The sequence below is a fragment of the Equus quagga genome, chromosome 7 (genome assembly GCF_021613505.1).
Source record: "Equus quagga isolate Etosha38 chromosome 7, UCLA_HA_Equagga_1.0, whole genome shotgun sequence".
NCBI classification, from domain to species: Eukaryota; Metazoa; Chordata; class Mammalia; order Perissodactyla; family Equidae; genus Equus; species Equus quagga.
This window is the reverse complement of record NC_060273.1, coordinates 54885917-54908670: the sequence shown is the minus strand read 5'-3', so window position 1 is coordinate 54908670 and position 22754 is coordinate 54885917. Positions and strand designations below refer to the sequence as shown.

Sequence of the window (22754 nt, the reverse complement as noted above, 5' to 3'; positions counted from 1 at the left end):
GGCTGGCACCATAATGGTTTTGCACTATCTTAAGTGCTGATCACAGTAACAAGCACATTGTAGGTGCTCAGTAAATACATAATGAATGGGATTTTAAGTTGACATCGTGAAAATCTGCTCCCTCCGCCTTCTATTAATTCAGGGACCTGGGGGACCTCTCAGAATGACTGTCACTGCTCTTTGGAATGAAGCCTTTCAGACATTTGGAGATCACAGATGTCCTGGTCACATTCTCTCTTCTCAGTGTTCCATATTAGAACCTTGATCATCAGAGTTGTCAGGGTTCTTAGACAGTCACGTGGTGCATAACGACGTTTCAGTCAACGACAGACCACATATACGACGATGATGGTCCCATAAGAGGAGTACCATATAGCCTAGGTGTGTAGCAGGGTGCACCATCTAGGTTTGTGTAAGTACACTCTGTGATGTTCGCACGATGACAAAATCACCTAACGATGCATTTCACAGAACGTATCCCCGTCATTAAGCAACACATGACTGCACTCAGTCCAGTTCAGGCCCCTTATTCACAAATATTTGTTGAGCACCAAGCACTTTCCAAAATAATAGAGGCACTACGAAAAAGATAAAGTCCCTACCCACCAGCAGCTCACAGGCCATTGCAGATGAGGAAACTGAGGCAGGAACAGTAGAGGTACTGCTTTGCAATGACAAAGTTAATGAGTGTCAGAGCTGCACCTGAAATTCGGGCCTGCCCACCTTTCCACCTCACCACCATCCAAAACAGTGAGTCATCCAAAAAGAATGTTTGCTTGGGGAATACATTATTTAATGTGTTTGCAGAGGCTTACTCTTCTAATTATGCATTATTTAAGCTAATATTAAATTTATAGTAAGTTGTTTTGTCTGCACAAGCACAGATCCCCATGTAGCACTGAGTCTCATGTGGGAGCTGCGGAAAGCTGCTTTGTAAATCCCAGAGGACTGACCTGGAGAGGAAACGAAGATGTCATCATCTAGGCCAGGCTTTTCCTCTGGGTAGCTAAATAACTAAAGGCTCCAAGGCAGGGCTTCTACTTTCAAATGTCGCCAGACATGGAGAGTCTCTGGCCCTTCCTCACTAGTCTTTTTTGGGTTTCCCATACTAGAAGCAGGATGGGCAAACGGTTCTTCTGTAAGTCTAACTGAAATCTTTCCTGCTGTGCCACAGTGCCATTTCCTGGCAGGCACCCAGCCCAGTGTGAATTTCCTCCTCCATGGTTCTCAGAGTCACCAGTTATAGGCCCAGCAGGGCCATTTTGATGACAGCATTTCCTTTTCTCGGGGTTTTTTACGGGCCTCCTAGCGACAGGCGTGTGCTCGGCGAGACCAAAACATTCTGGGGGGGGGGGGGGGGGGAGATTCCACAGGAGAAACTACTTCCCAAAATCTGCCCTCTGCACAAATAAAAACCATGCTAAATAGCTGAGTTTTATTAACTGAGGAAGCCAGGCTGAGGAAAGTGCCTGATAATTAAAAATAATGGCTTCCTTACAAACACAAAATTGTATTAATTTAAAAATTGGTTTCTGTATCGCTGAATACCTACCGAGCTGGCTGGGAAGGGAATTATGCTGATCCTGGCAGTGAAAATAATTCAAAATAACTTTTATGTTCTCCAGGAAGCCTCAAGGTTAATTTAAATATTGTTAGATAGGTAATTTAACTCGGAATAAGAGAACAGTACGGCTAAATTGAAGCTCCTGCACACTCTCAACGGGGGGCAGGTGCCCACGAAGGGCTGAGCAGTCCATCCTACCCTCCAGCATCTCCACCTCTCAGCTGAGGCATCTTCTCTTCACCAACGGCACCCTCCTAATTAAAGATATTTGATATGATTACACAACTGGCCTGAACTCCTCGGCTCAGCTTCCAGTGGACTTTTATTTAATTGGAAGGATTGGGCATTTTTATAGAAATTACACATTTCACAAGTTAATTTGGAATGACATCACCAAGATGGCGACATAGGTCATTCCTGACTTCACTCCTCCTCGCAGGAAGAACAACTAACAACTATACAAGAACAAGGCACCCCTGAGAGAATCCTAGAATACACAGGTGGGGCTGAAGCACCCCCTGTACCTCGGAGACCAAGACAGACTGGATTAGGAGAATAAGAGGAGGAGCTGTGTGTGGAGAGGTCTCCCCTGAGCCTGCACTTCCTCCAGTGGGAAAGAGAGCCCAGAGGGGTCAACTTGCACCCCCAGCACTGTGGGTCGCTTTGCGAGAGTGCTCCCCTGGTCTGACCACATGCAGATTACAGGGGAATCTGTGGAGACTGACCACTGGGAATCTGACTGTGATGGAGAAGAGGGGAGGGCCTTGCAACAACCAGTGCTCTGGTCTTGGCAGACAGAGTTTCCACCCGCCGAGCCCAAGTGGTAGTCCCAATCAGCAGCTCTGCTCATCTGCAGAACCACGTTGGTGGTGCAGTTTGACCAGGGAACTTGGCGGGATGCAGGTCTGCTTGATTTGAGTCCTCAAACAAGGAGTTTTGCTGGCCCTGGAGCCTGGTCTGCCCCAGCGCATGCTAAGTGTGACTCCCAGCTCCATCTGACTGGAAGGTCTGGTGAGAATGCCTGGAAGCTGCATAGCCTGGCAATGCTCAAGCCAAGAGGCAGGCAGGCAGAGCTGATCACCCACTGAGCAAAACCAGTACCCAGCGTGGTAGGTTCCCCTGCTATGCCCAGGCAGCCAGAGTTAGTTCACCGCCCCACTCATGACTTAGTGTAGCTCCCCACCCCTCCCCACCAGGGAGTCGGTTTGGAAAATTTGGGAGGTACCTGGAGTGGGCCCTCCTACCTGACCCAGGCAGGGGAGCTAAGTCATAAGTGCCCTGTCCTACCCACTACTAAGGACCCTGACTAGCTAGAGGGGCTAGCAGGAATGCATGGAGGCTACATAGCCCAGCAAGCTCCAGCAAGTGATGGGCGGGCAAAGCTGATAGTCTGCAGAGGAAAGCCAGTGGCCCTGTTCGGCCAGAGACCTTGGGGCAAGGGTCGGCTTGAGTCAAGACCACAAAGAACCTTACATGCCTTGGATCTAGTTCTCCCACTGCACCTGGACGGGGAAACTAATTTGTCACCCTACTCATTGCTGAATACAGCCTTCAGCCCATCCCACCAGGGAAGCTAACCAGAGCACGTGGAAGCTACATAGCCCTGCTTACAGTGGCACTTGAACAGAATGCACAGCCCGTGGCTTTCTCCATCTGCAGAGCAAAGCCAGTGGCCCCGTCTGTACATGGAATTCAGTGCATACTTTTCCCTGATTCAGGTTTCCAAACAATAAGCTGTGCAGGCCCTGGGTCCCAGCCTGCTGCCCTCCCAGGGCCAGGAAGCCAATTCGTAGCCCCACCTATTGCTGAGTATAGTACCCAGTCCCAACCATCTAGTAAGCCTGACCAGAGAACCCAGGCAACCATGAAGCACATCCTGCAGCATTGCTTGAGCAGAGAACCAAGCCAGCAGTCCTATCCAACTGTTCTCAGCCAGCAGCACAACCCTTCAGCCCTGACTCACAACTCAGGCAGTTGCCTCATCCCAAAATAGACCCTGATAGCAAGCCCCACCTGCCCAAGGACATTACCAGCAGACATGTCCAGAAACCCAAACTGAGCTGACTGGTGAACCTGTAAACACTGGAAGAGGAGACCACTTACTCAAATATGCAGATGCCAATGTAAAGAATCAAGGATCACAGGTCCTTAAATCAGGTAAATATGATACCAGCCAAGGAAACTAATAAAGCTCTAGTGACTGAACCTAAAGAAATGGAGATGTATGAACTGTCAGAGTAATCCTCTTAAAGAAGTTTAGTGAACTACAAGAACACACAGACAACTCAACAAAACTAGGAAAACAATGAGTGAACAAAATGAGAAATCAACAACAAAAAAAACAGAAACCACCAAAAAAAAAGGAAATCCTAGAACTGAAATATACAATGACTGAACTGAAGAATTCAATAGAGAACTTCAAAATCAGGCTCAAACACGCAGAAGAAAATATCAGTGACCTGGAAGATAGGGCATTTGGAATTACCCAGTCAGAAAACTAAAAATAAAAAAGAATGAAAAAGAGTGAAGAAAATCTATGGGACTTACAGGACACATTCAAAAGAAACGATATCTGCATTATGGGAATTCCAAAAGAAGAGAAAGGGACCGAAAGTATATTTAAAGCAATAATGGCTGAAAACTTCCAAAACCTCAGAAGATAAATGGACATTTAAATCCATGAGGCCCAAAAGATCCCAAACAGATTGAATCCAAATAGAGCTACACCAAGACACATTATAATTAAATTGACGAAAGTCAAAGACAAATAATTTTGTGAGCAGCAAGAAAAAAGAAGTTATATTCAAGGGCAGATTTCTCAACAGAAACTTTTCAGGCCAGAAGAGATTGGGATGATATAATTATAATGTTGAAAGAAAAAAACTGTCCAGCAAGATTTCTATACCTGGCAAAGTTGTCCTTTAGAAATGAAGGAGAGAGAAAGATTTTCCCAAAAGAACAAAGGCGGAGGGAGGTCATCACCACTAGACCTGCCTTAGGAGAAATGCTAGAAAGGGGGTTCTTTGAGTAGAAATAAAAGGATGCTAATTAGCATCATGGAAGCATAAGAAGGTAGTGTAAAACCCAATTTTAATGGTAAATATATAGGCAAAGCTAAAGTCCATAATATGGTAATAGTGCTTAATAATTCACCTACAACTCATGTTTAAAGTTAAAAAAAAAAGTAGTAAAAATAACCATAACTATAGTAATCTATTCCTTTTTTTTTTTTTTTCAAGGAAGATTAGCCCTGAGCTAACATCTGCTGCCAATCCTCCTCTTTTTACTGAGGAAGACTGGCCTGAAGCTAACATCCTTGCCCGTCTTCCTCTACTTTATATGTGGGACGCCTGCCACTGCATGTCTTAACAATTGGTGCATAGATCTGCACCCAGGATCCGAACTGGCAAACCCTGGGCCGCTGAAGTGGAACATGTGAACTCAACCACTGTGCACCAGGCTGGCCCTACAATAATCTATTCTTAGTTATACAATATAAAAAGTATGTAGGGGCCGGCCAAATGGTTAAGTTTGCACGTTCTGCTTCTCTGTGGCCTGGGGTTCACCGGTTCAGATCCTAGGTGTGGACATGGCACCACTTGGCAAAAGCCATGCTGTTGTAGGCATCCCATATATAAAGTAGAGGAAGATGGGCATGGATGATAGCTCAGGGCCAGTCTTCCTCAGCAAAAAGAGGAGGATTGGCAGCAGTTAGCTTAGGGCTAATCTTACTCAAAAAAAAAAAAAAGGAAACTCTAATATCAGTAACCTCAAATGTGAGGGAGAAGAGAAGTAAAAGTGTAAAGTTTGGAATTCTATTAAAGTTAAGTTGATATTAGTTTAAAATAGAATGTTATAATTTTAAGATATTTTATGTAAATCTCATCATAGGCACAAGTGAAAAACCTGTAGTAATTACACACACACAAAATGATAAAGAAATCAAAGCATACTGATACCAAAAGACATCAAAACACAAAAAAGGACAGAAGAATAAGAAACAAGGAACAGCGGATGTACAAAACAGTCAGAAAATAATTTAAAGAATGGCAATAATAAGTCCTTACCCATCAATAATTACGTTAAATATAAACAGATTTAATTCTCCAATCAAAAGATATAGAATGGCTGAATGGTTTAAAAAAAAAAAAAAAAAACAAGAGCCACTAATATGCTGCCTACAGAGGACTCACTTTAGCCTTAAAGACACACATAGGCTGAGAGTGAAGAAATATGAAAAGATAGTTCAAGCAAATGGTAATCAAAAAAAAAGTCATGGATAGCTATACTTATATGAGACAAAACAAACTTTAAAAATGGTAAAAAAGAGTCAAAGAAGGTCATTATATAATAATAAAGGAGTCAACCCAGCAAGAAGATATAACAATTGTAAATATTTATGTGCCCAATATCACAGCACCTAAATGTAGAAAACTAAATCTAACAGAGCTAAAAGGAGAAATAAACAGCAACACAGTAATACTTGGAAACGTTAATATACCACTCTCAACAATGGATAGGTCATCCGGACAGAGAATCAATAAGGAAATAGCAGATTTGGACAACACTATAGACCAAATGCATCTAACAGACATATATAGAACATTCTATGAGACAAGAGAATACACGTTCTTTAAGGGCACATGGAACATCTTCTACGATAGACCATATGTTGGGCCACAAAACAAGCATTAGCAAATTCAAGAAGATTGAAGTTAAATCAAGCATCTTGTCCAAACACAATGGTATGAAAACAGAAATCAATAATAGCAGAAAACTGAAAAATTCACCGACACATGGAAATTAAAAAACATTCTCTTGAACAACCAATGGAGCAAAGAAGAAATCAAAGGAGAAATAAAAAAGTATCTTAAGACAAATGAAAATAGAAACACAATGTACCAAAAGTTGAAAGTGCAGCAAAAGCACTTAAAAAGGGAAGTTCACAGCAATACATGCCTGACTGAAGAAACAAGTCTCAAATAAACAACGTGACCTTACACCTCAAGGAACTTGAAAAAGAAGAACAAACGAAACCCAAAGTTAGTCAAAGAAAGGAAATAACAAAGATAAGAGCAGAACTGAATGAAATAGAGACTAAAGAGACAATAGAAAAGATGATAGTAAGAACTAGTTCTTTGAAAAGATAAACAAAATTGGCAAAGGTTTAGCTAAACTCACAAGAAAAAAAGAGAGGACTCAGATAAAATCAGAAATAAAAGAGGAGACGTTACAACTGATACCACAGAAATACAAAGAATCGTAAGAGACAACTATGAACAAGTATATGCCAACAAATTGCACAACCAAGAAGAAACGAATAAATTCTTAGAAACATACAACCTACCAAGACTGAATCATGAAGAAACAGAAAATCTGAACAGATCAAACACTAGCAAAGAGATTGAAATAGTAATCAAAAGCCTCCCAACAAACAAAAGTCCAGGACCAGACACTTCACTGGTGAATTCTCCCAAACATTCAACGAAGAATTAATACCAATCCTTCTCAAACTCTTCCAAAAAATGGAAAAGGAGGGAACTCTTCCAAACTTAATTTATGAGGCCAGCAGTACCCTGATACCAAATCAGACAAAGACACTACAAGATAAGAAAATTACAGGCCAATATCCCTGATGAACATAGATGCAAAAATCCTTGACAAAGTATTAGCAAACTGTATTCAACAACACATTAAAAGGATCATACACCATGATCAAGAGGGATTTATTCCAGGATGCAAGGCTGGTTCAGTATCTGCAAACCAGTCAACATGATACGCCACATTAACAAAGTGAAGGATAAAAATTGTCTGATCATCCAATAAATGCAGAAAAAGCATTTGACAAAATTCAACATCCATTTATGATAAACACTCTGAACAAAGCGGGTATAGAGGAAAGTACCTCAACATAATAAAGTTCATATATGACAAGCGCACAGTCGACATAATACTCAACAGTGTAAAGCTGAAAGCATTTCCTCTAAAATCAGGAACAAGACAAGAATGCCCATTTGCCACTTTTATTCACATAGTATTAGAAATCCTAGCCAGAGCAATTAGGCAAGTAAAAGAAATAAAAAGCATCCAAATCACAAAATAAGAATTAAAACTGTCACTAATTGCAAATGACATGATATTATGTATAGAAAACTGTAACTTCACCGAAAAAGACTTCACCAAAGACTATTAAAATTGATAAAGGAGGGGCCAGCCCAGTGGTGCAGCAGTTAAGTTCACACGTTCCACTTTGGCAGCCCGGGGTTCACCAGTTCAGATCCTGGGTGCAGACGTATGCACCTCTCGTCAAGACGTTCTGTGGGAGGCCTCCCACATATAATGTAGAGGAAGATGGGCACGGATGTTAGCTCAGCGCCAGTCTTCCTCAGCAAAAAAAGAGGATTTGTGAGATGTTAGCTCAAGGCTAATCTTCCTCAAAAAAATAAAAACTAATAAAGGAATTCAGTAAAGTTACAGGTTACAAAATCAGTATACAGAAATCTGTTGCATTTCTATACACCACCAACAAACTAGCAGAAAGAGAAATTAAGAAAACAATTCCACTTACAACTGCATCAAAAAGAATAAAATACCTAGGAAGAAATTTTTTCAAGTAGGTAAAAGACTGGTACACTGAAAACTGCAAGATGTTAAGGAAAGAAATTGAAGAAGACCAAATAAATGGAAATATGCTCACTGATTGGAAAAATTAATATTGTTAAAATGTCCATATTACCCAAAGCAATCTACAGATTCAATGCAATCCCTGTCAAAATTCCAATGGCATTTTTCATAGATACAGAACAAACAATCTTAAAGAGGCACTTGTATGGAACCATGAAAGACCCAGAATAGCCAAAGCAATTTGGAGAAAGAAGAACAAAGCTGAAGGCATCGTGCTCCCTGATTTCAAACTATATTACAAAGCTATAGTAATTAAAACAGTATGGTATTGCACAAAAACAGAGACATAGATCAATGGAATAGAGAGCCCAGAAAAGGAACCAAGAATATATGATGAGGAAAGGACAATTTCTTCCATAAATGGTATTCCAAAAAACAGACAGCCACATGCAAAGAATGAAATGGACCACTCTCTTACACCATACACAAAAATTAACTCAAAATGGATTAAAGACTTGAACATAAGATCTGAAACCATAAAACTCCTAGAAGAAAATCTAGGTGGTAAGCTCCTTGACATAGGTCTTGGCAATGATTTTTTTGAATCTGATACCAAAAGTAAAAGCAACAAAAGCAGAAGTAAATAAATGGGACTACATCAAACTAAAAAACTGATGCACAGCAAAGGAAACCATAAAAAAATAAAAAGGCAACCTACCAAGTGAGAGAAAATATTTGTAAATCATATATCTGATAAGGCATTCATATCCAAAATATATAAAGAATTCATACAACTCAATAGCAAAAAAAAAAAAAAACCCAAACAATCCAATTAAAAAATGAGCAGAAAATCTGAATAGACATTTTTCCTAAGAAGACCTACAGATGGCCAATAGGTACGTGAAAAGATGCTCAGCATCCCTAATCATCAGGGAAAGGCAAATCAAAACCACAGTGAGATATCTCCTCATACCTGTTAGAATGGCTATTTTCAAAAAGACAAGGAATAACAAGTGTTGGTGAGGACGTGGAGAAAAGGGAAACCTCCTGCACTGTTGGTGGGAATATAAGTTGGTGCAGCCACTATGGAAAACACTGTGGAGGTTCTTCAAAATATTAAAAATAGAATTACCATATGATCCAGCAATTCCATTTCTGAGTATTTATCCAAAGAAAGCAAAAACACTAACTTGAAAAGGTATATGCACCCCGATGTTCATTGCAGCACTATTTACAACAGCCAAGATATGGCAACAACCTATGTCCATCAAAGGATGAATAGATAAAGAAGATATGATGTGTGTGTGTGTGTGTGTATGTGTGTGTGTATATATATATATATATATATATATATATATATATATATATATATACACATTGGAATATTATTCAGCCATTAAAAAAAAAGAATGAAATCTTGCCCCTGTGAGAACATGGATGGACTTCAAGGGCATTATGCTAAGTGAATAAGTCAGACAGAAAAAGACAAATATCATGTGATCTCTGTCATATGTGGAATCTTAAAATACAAGCTTATAGATACTGAGAGCAGATGAGTGGTTGCCAGAGGCGAGGAGTAGGGGGTGGTAAAAATGAGTGAAGGAGGTCGAAAGGTAAAAAAATAAATAAAAAGAAACAAGCAAGAGCTCAAATAAAATAACCTAACTCTGTGCCTTCAGGAACTGGAAAAACAAGACCATCCTAAACCCAAAGTTAGCAGAATGAAGGAAATAATAAGCATGATATCAGAAATAAAGGAAATAGAGAACAGGAAAACAGAATAGAAAAGAATAACCAAATTAATAGTTGGTTCTTTGAAAAGATAAACAAAATTGACAAACCTTTAGCTAGACCAACCAGGGGAAAAAGAGAGGACCCAAATCAACAAAATTATAAATGAAAAAGGAGACATTACAACTGATACTACAGAAATACAAAGGATCATAAGAGGCTACTATGAACAACCATACACCAACAAACTGGACAACCTAGAAGAAATGGAAAAATTCTTAGGAAAAAGACCTACCAAGACTGAATCAGGAAGAAGTAGAAAATCTGAAACAGAAGAAATACTAGTAAGGAGATGGAGTCGGTAATAAACATCTCCCAATGAAGAAAAGGCCATGACCAGATGTATTCACTGGTGAATTTTACCAAATTTAAAGAGGAATTAATGCCAATCCTTCTCAAACTCTTCCAAAAAATTGAAGAGGAGGGACCACTCCCAAACTCATTTTACAATGACAGCAATACCCTGATCCCAAAACCAGAAAAGGACACTACTGGAAAACTACAGGTCAATATCCCTGATGAATATAGATGCAAAAATTCTGAATAAAATACTAGCAAATTGAATTCAGAAGCACATTAGAAGGATCATTCACTATGATCAATTGGGATTTATCCCCGAGATGCAACTATGGCTCAACATATGCAAATCAAGCAATGTGATACATTAAATTAATAGAATGAAAAAAATTGTATGACCATCTCAATAGTGCAGGAAAAGCATTTGAAAAAATTCAACATCCATTCATAATAAAAAAAACTCTCAACAATGTGGGTATAGAAGGAATGTACCTCAACATAATAAAGGCCATATATGACGAGTGCACAGCTAACATCATACTCAATGGTGAAAGGTTGAAAGCTTTTCCTCCAAGATCAGGAACAAAACAAGAATGCCCACTCTCAGCACTCCTATTCAACATAGGCTGGAAGTCCCAGCCACAGCAGTCAGGCAAGAGACAGAAATAAAAGGCATCAGAATTGAAAAGGAAGAAGTAAAATTGTCTCTATTTTCAGATAACATGGTTTTATATATAGAAAATCCTAAAGACTCCATCAAAAAACTGTTAGATCTAATCAATGGATTCAGTAAAGTTGCAGGATACTAAATTAACATACAAAAATCAGTAGTGTTTTTATACACTAACAACAAATTATCTGAAAAAGAAAACAATCCCATTTACAATAGCATCAAAAATAATAAAATAGGAATAAATTTAACTAAGGAAGTGAAAGATCTCTACTCTGAAAACTATAAGACATTGATGAAAGAAATCAAAAAGTACACAAATAAATGGAAAGGTATCCCATGTTCATGGACTAGAAGAATTAATACTGATAAAATGTCCATACTACCAAAAGCCATGTGTAGATTCAATGCAATCTCTATCAAAAGTCCAATGGCATTGTTTTACAGAAGTAGAAATAAAAATCCTAAAACTTACATGGAACCACAAAAGACCCGGAATAGCCAAAGCAATCCTGAGACAGAAGAACAAAGTGAAAGGCATCATACTTCCTGATTTCAAGCTATATATAAAGCTATGGTAATCAAAACAGTATGGTACTGGTATAAAAACAGATAAATAGACCAATGGAGCAGAAATGAGAGCCCAGAAATAAACCTTAGTATATACAGTCAACTAACATTTGACAAGGGAGCCAGGAACACTCAGTGGAGAAAAGACAGTCTTTTCAATAAATGATGCTGGGAAAAATTGGATATTCACATGTAAAAATGAAACTAGACCCCTATCTTACACCATTCACAAAAATTAACTCAAAATTAAAGACTCTAATTAAAGACTCTAATGTAAGACTTGAAACCATAAAACTCCTAGAAGAAAAACATAGGAAAAATCTCCTTGACATGGGTCTTGGCATTGATTTTTCCTAATGACACCTATTGCACAAGCAACAAAATAAAAAATAAATAAGTGGTGGATAAAGAGAACAGATTAGTGGTTACGAGAGGGGAAGGGGGTTGGCAGGTGGGTGAAAGGAATATATATGGTGATGGATAAAAATCAGACTATTGGTGATGAGCATGATGCAATCTATACAGAAACCACTAAATAATAATGTACACCTGAAATTACACAATGTTATAAACCATTATGACCTCAATAAAATAATTGAAATAAATAAACAAGTGGGACTACATCAAACTAAAAGCTTCTGCACAGCAAAATAAACAATTAACAGTGAAAAGACAATCTATGGCATGGGAAAAAATATTTGCAAACCATTATATCTGATAAGGAGTTAATATCCAAAATGTATAAAGAACTCATATAACTCAATAGCAAAACTACAAGTAATCTAATTTAAAAATGGGCAAAGGACCTGAATAGACATTTTTCCAAAGAAGATTTATGAATGGCCAGCAGCTACATGAAAAGATGATCAACATCACTAGTCATTAGGGAAATGCAAATCAAAACCACAATGAGATATTATCTCAAGACTATTAGAATGGCCATCATCAAAAAGATAAGAAATAACAAATGTTAGCAAGGATGTGGAGAAAAGGGAACTTTTATGCACTCTTGGTGGGATGATAAATTAGTACAGCCACTATGAAAAACTGTATGGAGGATGCTTGAAGAATTAAAAATATAGTTATATGATCCAGCAATTCCGCTTCTGGGAATATATCTGAAGAGCTATCTGCACCGCCACGTGCATAGCAGCATTATTTACAATAGCCAAGACATGGAAACAATGTAAGTGTCTATTGGTTGGATGAATGGATAAAGAAATTGTAGTATATATATACAATGGAATATTATTCAGCCATAAAAAAGAGGAAATCCTGCCATTTGCAACAACATGGGTGGACCTTGAGGACATTATGCTAAGTGAAATAAGTCAGAGAAAGACAAATAATATATGATCTCACTTATATGTGGAATCTTAAAAAAAAAAAAAACTCATAAAAAGAGCTCAGATTTGTAACTACCAGAGGCAGGGGATGGGCGGAGAGGGATTTGGAGAAAGGTGGTCAAAAGGTACAAACTTCTAGTTATAAGATAAATAAGTACCAGGGGTGTAATGTACAACATGATAACTATAGCTAACACTGCCGTATGATACACAGAAAAGTTAAGAGAATAAATCCTGAGAGTCCTCATCACAGGGAGAAAAATGCTGGGTTTTCTTTTTTTTCTTTTGTATCTACATGAGATGATAGACATTAACCAATCTTACTGTGGTAATCATTTCACAGTCATGTGCCACACAACAGCGTTTCAGTCAATAATGGATCACATATACAACGGTGGTCCCATGAGATTAGTAAAATGTAGTCTAGATGTGTTATAGGCTATACCATCTAAGTCTATGTAAGTACACTCACTGTATGATGTTCATACAACGATGAAATTGCCTGATGCATTTCTCAAAACGTATCACTGTCGTTAAGTGAGGTATGACCCTATGTGTAGGTCAAATCATTGTGCTGTACACCTTAAACTTACACAGTGATGTATGTCGATTGTATCTCAGTAAAACTGGGAAATTTTTTTTGAAGTTAACTCAAACCAGTGTTATAACAAAATCCCGTTCCCGGGGGTATGTGAATTTGGGAATCAGATCCCATCTTAAATTATCAATAGCTCATGTTTAGCACCTGTGACTTCTTTATGGTTGGTGCACCCAGGCCAGAGGTGAGAGGCCTTGTCAGCTCTAAATAGTAGCAACAAACCCACATGGTGGCAGTCAGACGTTGGGGACCCGTCTTTTTTACTTGTCCACTATTCAGTTCTTTCTGCAACCTCAGCACCCTCACGTACTAATACAGTTGTTGCAATGATAGTCATGCTTACAGACAGGGATATCTCAGAGAGATTGCAGATTCGGTTCTCGACCACCACAGTAAAGAAAATATCACAATAAAGTGAGTCACATGAATTTTTTAGTTTCCTTGTGCATATAAAAGACATATTTACACTATACTGTAGTCTCTTAAGTGTGCAATAGCGTTATGTCTAAAAAACAATGTACATGCCTTAATTTAAAAGCACTCTTTTGCTAAAAAATGCTAACCATCATCTAAGGCTTCAGTGAGTCATAATCTTTTTGCTGATGGAGTCTTATTTATAAAAAACAATATCTGATGGGGCCGGTCCAGTGGCGCAGCGGTTAAGTTCACACGTTCTGCTTCGGTGGCCCGGGGTTTGCCACTTCGGATCCCAAGTGTGGACCTACGCACCACTTGTCAAGCCATGCTGTGGCAGGCATCCCACATAAAGTAGAGGAAGATGGGCATGGATGTTAGCTCAGGGCCAGTCTTCCTCAGCAAAAAGAGGAGGATTGGTGGCAGATGTTAGCTCAGGGCTCATCTTCCTCGAAAAAAAAAAAAAACAATATCTGCAAAGTGCAATAAAGCGAAGCACAATAAAATGAAGTATGCCTGTATATGATTTACATGTTGGTCTCTCCCATGATTACATGTTAGTATATATTCATGTATACACAGATACATACATATATGTACATATATACACACACACACACATATGATTATATTATGGTTTTATATATATATATGTGATTTGCCTGCTGGACTCTCCCAGGTAACTGAAGACAGGGCCTTATATCACACAGTGTATTTTAACTGAGAGTACACGTCAGCATCACGCAGCCCTGTGGGGCTGATGCAGCACCTGTGGGGTCGGCCCAGCAGCGGTGCTTTGAGAGCACATCCCAGGTGGCTTAGAACTGCACGCCTGATGGAGAGGCAAGCGGGGAGAGGCAGGACAGCTTAGGGGTGAAGACAGTGAGCTTGGGGTTAGGATCCTGGCTCCACCACTTCCTATTTGTGTAAGCCTGAGCAGGGCGCTTCAACCTGTCTGCGCCTTGCATGTAAAATGGAGATAATAATAGTGCTTGCCTGGGAATGCCGTTGTGAAGATTAAACAAGATAAAACAAGGCGGTGCTGGAAACAGGCTAAGCCCACCCCAAATTCTCGGGACACACGGCTGTGTTGGTATTGCTCACCCTTGCGTTCCAGAGCAGGCACCACACCTGACAGTAACAGAGATTTAATGTTCAATAAATAATAAATGCACTGGGGCATATTAGCAAAGAGAAGCAGAAAGGGAAAAAAATAAGGAAAGGGAAGGAGGAGAGAAGGATGGCCGAGGAGATGGGAAATACATAGGCATGATGGAGGGTCTCCAGCAGTTGGCTCAGGAAACCCTGAAAATCCTTCCTCGTTGTCGCCACATCATTCATTCTGCCAGTGGAATGTTGGTGAGGTCTTGAACTGAAATTCTCAAACACGTAGTTTCGAGAATCTTATCTTGGTAGCCTTCTGCAGTGGTCCCAAATGAAGCAAGCCGACATGGCCCAACTCCTGTTTCCAAAGGAGATGATCTTTCTGCCCCCAGCTGTGCTTTGCTCTGGATATGGTGACTCTGATTTGGGATCAAGAGCCCCAATAATTCTGACAGCATTAAATTTTGGACCTGTTAAAAAAAAAAATCCCACCACTCTCCCTTTGCCTTCTTGACTGTTCTTCCCAGTTGCTGCAAGTTTAAGGATATGAATCTTCCACTGGAAGTTAGGTTTCCTTATAATCCCAAGAACTCACCACCTTTGTTCCTGTCTCCATGCTCTGGTGCTTCCTCTTTTCTAAATGTTCTATCCCCTTCTCTCTGGGATGACTCCATAGCAACAGCAGTAGTTTGGGGAATCCAGTAGTCCAGGGTTCAAATCCAGCCTCTGCCACTTGTCTAACTGTCTAACCCCCTCTGACTCAATTGCCCATATCTAAAGTAATTTCTACCTCTGTTGTGAGAATTAAACTGGGATCAGGTTTGTAAAGTACCGAGCACAGTACCTGTCAAAGCCTCAGGGACTCGTTTCAGTTTAGATGCGTTTCAAATGCTAAGTAACAGAGATCAGAAATAACAAGAGTCTAAACAAGAGATCGGCTTATTATTTTTTATGACCTAAAAGGAGTCTAGAGGTAAGAAATTCGTGGCTGGTAGGGATGACCAAAGAAGACACCTAGAGCAACAGGGCTCTAGACTCTTTTTCTCTGGATAAGCCATCCTCCTTGAGGTTTCCATCCTCAAAGTCACCCCATATTCACAAGGTGAACGCTGGAGCTCCAGTAATCACATCCACATTCCACTGAGAAAAAGGAGGAAAGTGGGACGAACAAAAGGGTGCGTACTTCTTAGCTGAGTCAGCTTCCTTCAGGGTTCCCGGAAGACCCAGCCAACAACCACCACTTACATTGTGTTAGCCACCCCTGTCTCCAAAAGCAGCTGTGAAACGTAGTTCTTTACCTGGCTACGATGCTGCTCCTCAGAATACAGGTGTCTGTGGTATTAGAATTATCCCTCATCTTCCCACAAAGCTGCAACATGGAGCCCTCATGGGCTGTGGCCATGCTGTACAGTCTCTTCCTCATTTGACACATCTCAGGGCACTCAATGCGTATATAGCACAGGAAGCAATAAACCTGGTTAAGTGTCTAAGTGGCTAACTGGTTGAAGTCTAAAAACCAAAGTTCCAGACCAATCCTACCACTTCATTGCTGTGTGACCTTGAGCAAGTATCTAACCTCTCTGGTTCAGGATCAGTTTCGTCATTTATCAAGTGGTCTTTGTGAGCATCAAATCAGATAATAGATGCAAATTGCTTAACACAATGCCTGTATATACTAGCCCTCAGCACATGTCAATGTTACTATTACCATCCTCATCATTATTGTCATTAAGTGCTAATGAGTTATTAGGGTACGGTGAGGAAATAACAGACATCTCTCATACCTCTTCCTTCTGCCTGTCTACATCTTCCCTCGCCTTCAGCGCTCACCCCAGGGACATCTGGATTTGCATCAGTTATGTTGAAAGAGCCTGGGCTGAGCTGGCCTCATTTTATTCGCTTCCGGCCATCCACTCAGAATGAATCTCTGAATCTTGAGAGTCCCTCTCCTGTGCCCCTAACCAGAGTCTAGTCCCCCAGCTCTGCCTTCTGGGACAGGCTCTCTTCTCTCATCAGATCAACGTCTAAATAAATATTAAATTATGTCTGGTTCCGCTATTCCTTTCAACTCTAAGTACATCAGTTCTTCCCTTTGTTGGAATTCCCCAGCCCTACCAAGGTCTCCCCAGTGATGTCTTGCATCCTTGACGGTGGCAAGATTTCTCTCTAGATGGAAGTAAAGAATCCACATAGGAGTGAGCCTTATATGCCCAGATCTCTGTAAAATATGGATTTCTAGGACTTCCTCCCCACCCCCCTAGGGACCTTTCACTTGAGGCTTCAGAAGAAATCTTGGCACCTGCTCTTAAAGATCATTAGCTACTCAGCCGATGATGTGACATAAAAGGCTTATAATGTGCAAACATACAAAGTCTCTTGCCCCCCAGGGTGGCCAGGCAGGGCTGTCAGAACCCCAGGGTCCAGGGATGGCTATGTAATCTGTGCACTGCACAGTGTTCTACAATATGATGACACCCCTTGTCATTGTGCAGTGCACAGCCTACATAACCGTTCATGGCAGCCATGCCCAGATCAGTCATCTCTGACCATAAGCAGCCTCATTTCTGTATTCTAGTGCACCCTACAAATATTGCCATTTTCTATGTGTACCATTGGTGTAAAGGAGTTTAGAAAGCACCACTCTGAATAACTTCAGGGTTATTTCTTCTTCCAACACATACTTGTGCCCTGGCCATGCTAGCCATGTCCTCCGTAGGAACCTGAGCTAACACGTCCAGGTGCCATCTTTCACACCAGACCCGTTGTGTTTTCCTAGGTGCATGGTAGAAATCTTTTGTCCATTGACTACGACCGGAATATTCGGACGGAAAAGATCTATGATGATCACCGGAAGTTCACTCTGAGGATCATTTACGACCAGGTGGGCCGCCCCTTCCTGTGGCTCCCCAGCAGTGGGTTGGCAGCCGTCAATGTCTCTTACTTCTTCAACGGACGGCTGGCTGGCCTTCAGCGCGGGGCCATGAGCGAGAGGACGGACATCGACAAGCAAGGCCGCATCGTGTCCCGGATGTTTGCCGACGGGAAGGTGTGGAGCTACTCCTACCTGGACAAGGTGGGTGCTGCCGCCGTGGCGTCCTTTAATTCGCGCTGCTCTTTGTAAGCTGACCTGATGCGCTCTGCCGTAAGACGTTTTAACATCTTTAGTTGACCCTGCAAGGGCTTCCCTCACGCTCCCATCCTCACTGGGAGGGAGGAAATCTGAAGGACAATGTTATTCATAGCTCAGCACCATTACCGTGAAAAGCAAAAAAAAAAAAAAAAGTGCTAGACACTCAGAAATGGCAAAAAGGATGGATTATCTGATTTTATTCCCAAAAAAAAAAAAAGTGCTGTTGAAGGGGCCAGAATCATCCCACTGGCAGCGTGGCTGGTCATTACTGTGAATTGGAAATGCAGTGATTCATTTCTGCCTTGCCCGAAATTATGCCATCAGGGTAGGGAAATTTGCCTAAAACTCTTTGAACACACAGAGCAGCACCCTCCTGCTTGGCCTGTTGGCTGCACCAGCCAACAGATTCTCTCTACGTAATTCCCTGTGTCCAAAACTGCCAGATTTAGGTCTCTGTCAGAAAAGGTCAGGTTGGAGCCGCAGTATAAAGAGATCCTGGGGCCAGCCTGGTGGCATAGTGGTTAAGTTCACATGCTCTGCTTCGCCCGGGGTTCATGGGTTCATTTCGTGGGCACAGACCTATACACCACTCATCAAGCCATGCTGTGGTGGCATCCCACATGCAAAACTGCAGGATGATTGGCAACAGATGTTAGCTCAGGGCTGATCTTCCTCACCAAAAAAAAAAAAAGAGAGAGAGAAAGATCCCTTTGGGGCACAAGACAAGGCTTTTGAAGACTGCCCTAGTCATCTAGCTCAGCTTGGGCCTCTCACCTGGACTCACCTTGACACAGGTCCATTTCTATTTCTTCCTTTCTTGCCTCCTCATTACAGCAGTCACTTGCAGAGCTGTTACCCCCTCTGCAAGAGACGGGCTGCTGTGCCTTTGGTCCTTCCTGAATATTGTTCTCATCATGCCATAAAATACTAGGATGGTTGACCAGGGGAGGCAAGAATCTCCCAATTGCCTCAATTGTGAGGCCATTATTTTCCCAAAGAATCAATGATTCTAGGTTATTGAATCTTTTCAGTAGCTTCTAAATGGAGGACGTGCTTTCTTTTTAGATTTAATCAAAGATGGCAAAAAGAAAGTGTGTGTGTTATACCTGTTCTCTGCTGAGCCAGTGGTAGTCATTTCTAAACAGCCTCAGGATTTCTTGTTATTGAGCCTAGAGTCTAGGTCAATGCCTCTCACCTTAGTCCTTCAAGCTTTTGCTACTCAAAGTATGGTGCAAGCAACATCAGCAGCACCTGGGAGCTTGTTACAAAAGCAGATTCTCAGGCTGCCTCCCTCACTATCCCCATGCCAAACTACTGAATCAGAATTTGCCTTTTTTTTTTTTTTTTTTTTTTGGTGAGGAAGATTGGCACTGAGCTAATGTCTGTTGCCAATCATCTTCTTTTTGTTGCTTCAGGAAGATTTTCCCTGAGCTAACATCTGTACCAATCTTCCTCTACTTTCTATGTGGGATGCCACCACAGCACAGCTTGATGAGTGGTGTGTAGGTCCACGCCCAGGATCCCAACCCTCAGGCTGCCAAAGTGGAGTGCGCAAGCTTAACCACTATGCCAGTGGGCTGGCCCCAGAATCCGCCTTTTAACAAGATCCCTGGGTACTTGACATACATATTACAATTTGGGAAGCACTGATCCAGGCAGCCGCCATGATCCATCAGAGTTGGCACGCCCAATGACATCAGTCTACTCGTGATCTCTGGTCTAAACGTCCCCATCCTTCATGGCTTTTGAATTGACATTTAGGGAAATGGAATAAATTCTGTCCATTTGAGTGCTTAGTCCTAAAAAGCCAACTCATGTGTTCCCTTCCCCTTTCCTTCCTCCAGTCCATGGTCCTCCTGCTTCAGAGTCAGCGTCAGTACATCTTTGAGTATGACTCCTCTGAGCGTCTCCATGCCGTCACCATGCCCAGCGTCGCCCGGCACAGCATGTCTACCCACACCTCCATCGGCTACATCCGCAACATTTACAACCCGCCTGAAAGCAATGCTTCGGTCATCTTTGACTACAGTGATGATGGCCGCATCCTGAAGACGTCCTTTTTGGGCACTGGGCGCCAGGTATTCTACAAGTATGGAAAACTCTCCAAGTTATCAGAGATTGTCTATGACAGTACTGCTGTCACTTTTGGTTATGACGAGACCACTGGTGTTTTAAAAATGGTCAACCTTCAAAGTGGGGGCTTCTCCTGCACCATCAGGTACCGAAAGATTGGCCCACTTGTGGACAAGCAGATCTACAGGTTCTCCGAGGAAGGTATGGTCAACGCCAGGTTTGACTACACCTATCACGACAACAGCTTCAGGATCGCAAGCATCAAGCCCGTCATAAGTGAGACTCCCCTTCCTGTTGACCTCTACCGCTATGATGAGATTTCCGGCAAGGTGGAACACTTTGGCAAGTTTGGAGTCATCTATTATGATATCAACCAGATCATCACGACCGCTGTGATGACCCTCAGCAAACACTTTGACACCCATGGGAGGATCAAGGAAGTCCAGTACGAGATGTTCCGGTCCCTCATGTACTGGATGACAGTGCAGTATGACAGCATGGGAAGGGTGATCAAGAGGGAGCTAAAACTGGGGCCCTATGCCAACACCACTAAGTACACCTATGACTATGATGGGGATGGGCAGCTCCAGAGTGTGGCTGTCAATGACCGCCCAACCTGGCGCTATAGCTATGACCTAAATGGGAACCTCCATTTGCTAAACCCAGGCAATAGTGTGCGCCTTATGCCCTTGCGCTATGACCTCCGGGATCGGATAACCAGACTCGGTGATGTGCAGTACAAAATTGACGATGATGGCTATCTGTGCCAGCGGGGTGCTGACATCTTTGAGTACAACTCCAAGGGCCTCCTAACGAGAGCCTACAACAAGGCCAGTGGGTGGAGTGTCCAGTACCGCTACGACGGTGTGGGGCGGCGGGCTTCCTACAAGACCAACCTGGGCCACCATCTGCAGTATTTCTACTCCGACCTCCACAACCCGACTCGCATCACCCATGTCTACAATCACTCCAACTCGGAGATAACCTCACTCTATTATGACCTCCAAGGTCACCTCTTTGCCATGGAGAGCAGCAGTGGGGAGGAGTACTATGTTGCCTCGGATAACACGGGGACTCCCCTGGCTGTGTTCAGCATCAACGGTCTCATGATCAAACAGTTGCAGTACACAGCCTATGGGGAGATTTATTATGACTCCAACCCTGACTTCCAGATGGTCATTGGCTTCCATGGGGGACTTTATGATCCCTTGACCAAGCTGGTCCACTTCACTCAGCGTGATTATGACGTGCTAGCAGGACGATGGACCTCTCCGGACTATACCGTGTGGAAAAATGTGGGCAAGGAGCCGGCCCCCTTTAACCTGTATATGTTCAAGAGCAACAATCCTCTCAGCAATGAGCTGGACTTGAAGAACTACGTGACAGGTGAGGACTTTGCCACCTCAGTTGGGCAGTGGCTCCCAGTGGGGTGGTTGTCAGGTAGACTGTCGGGAACTTTGAAAAAAGGTCTTATCTCTGACGCTAGGAGAATCCTGGAGAGCTGTAAACACCGCACGGTACGGTATCTAGAACAGTCAAATGGCAGCAGCACACAGCAGTCATCAGGTCTGTTTGAAGATGCCCTGACCATTTTCAAGTCCCTTCAGTTGAAATAACTTTTAAAAGAGTCCTTCCTACCCTAATAGAGGAAAGCAGCCTTATAAAGGGGGAAAGAGTGAGACTGTGATGTCAGAAATACCTGGTGCAAGTTCTCTCTCTTCCATTTATAAGCCAGAGGACCTTGGGCTAGTTGTCCAATCTCTCTGAGCTGTAGTCCCCTTGTCTGTGAAGGGCTCTGATAAAGCCACCCCATAGAGTGACCACGAGAAGTATATGAACTTCTGTAGGCAAAGTCTAGCGCCTGGCACTTAGACAGTGCATGTTCACAAAAGGTTATCCGCTCATGTTATTAAGATGATCACTACTAGTGAAGCAATGAGTTAGCTAGGTTCTGAGATGACTAAGACCCAGTTGTTGACCTCACAACCAGGCTGGCAGGATACAAATACAAATAACCAATGATAAGGCAAAGCAGAATTAAGTCTGTGCTGCCATATAGCTGTCTGTTCAGTTATTTGTTCAACAAGCGTTTATAGAATGTTGTCATGCTGGATTCTTGGGATATAATGGTGAACAAGACAAACACCCTTCTCTCAAAGATGTGCGCGTGTGTGTGTGTGTGTGTGTGTGTGTAGATGACTTCAGATTTGAAAATTTTTGACATAGAACAGAAGGGTCCTTGTCAAACTGGGCCTGAGCATGAAAGGGATCTTGGTTGGCAGAAATGAGCTCAAAGCTGAAGAAAAGCTATGAGCAAAAGTCAGAGGACATAGGAAGTTGTAGAGGGGATATAGATAGAGGGGTCAACAAAGGCAAATAATCTACTTCCTCATGTTAAGTGAGAAATTGGTAAAATGAGGGTCCCTGTCCATTCCATCCACATCCATCTCCATCCATCAGCCGTTCACCCATTCAACAAATATTTTCACAGCATCTAACACATACTAAGTACTTAGATGCAGTAGAGAGCAAGATAAAGTCCCTGTCCTCAGAGGAAAAAAGCAAAGAAATCA

At 41.9% G+C, this 22754-nt stretch overlaps 1 protein-coding gene across 7 annotated transcripts in view; it reads left to right on the top strand.

The window, feature by feature from the left end:
* TENM2 (teneurin transmembrane protein 2) overlaps positions 1 to 22754 on the top strand; it is a 1159540-nt gene that overhangs the window by 1124721 nt on the left and 12065 nt on the right. For all 7 annotated transcript variants that reach the window (XM_046666360.1, XM_046666359.1, XM_046666362.1 and 4 more), the window contains 2 exons: positions 17755 to 18051; positions 19953 to 21567. In XM_046666360.1, the coding sequence (XP_046522316.1) occupies positions 17755 to 18051; positions 19953 to 21567 (1912 nt within the window). The remainder of the gene's footprint in view (positions 1 to 17754; positions 18052 to 19952; positions 21568 to 22754) is intronic.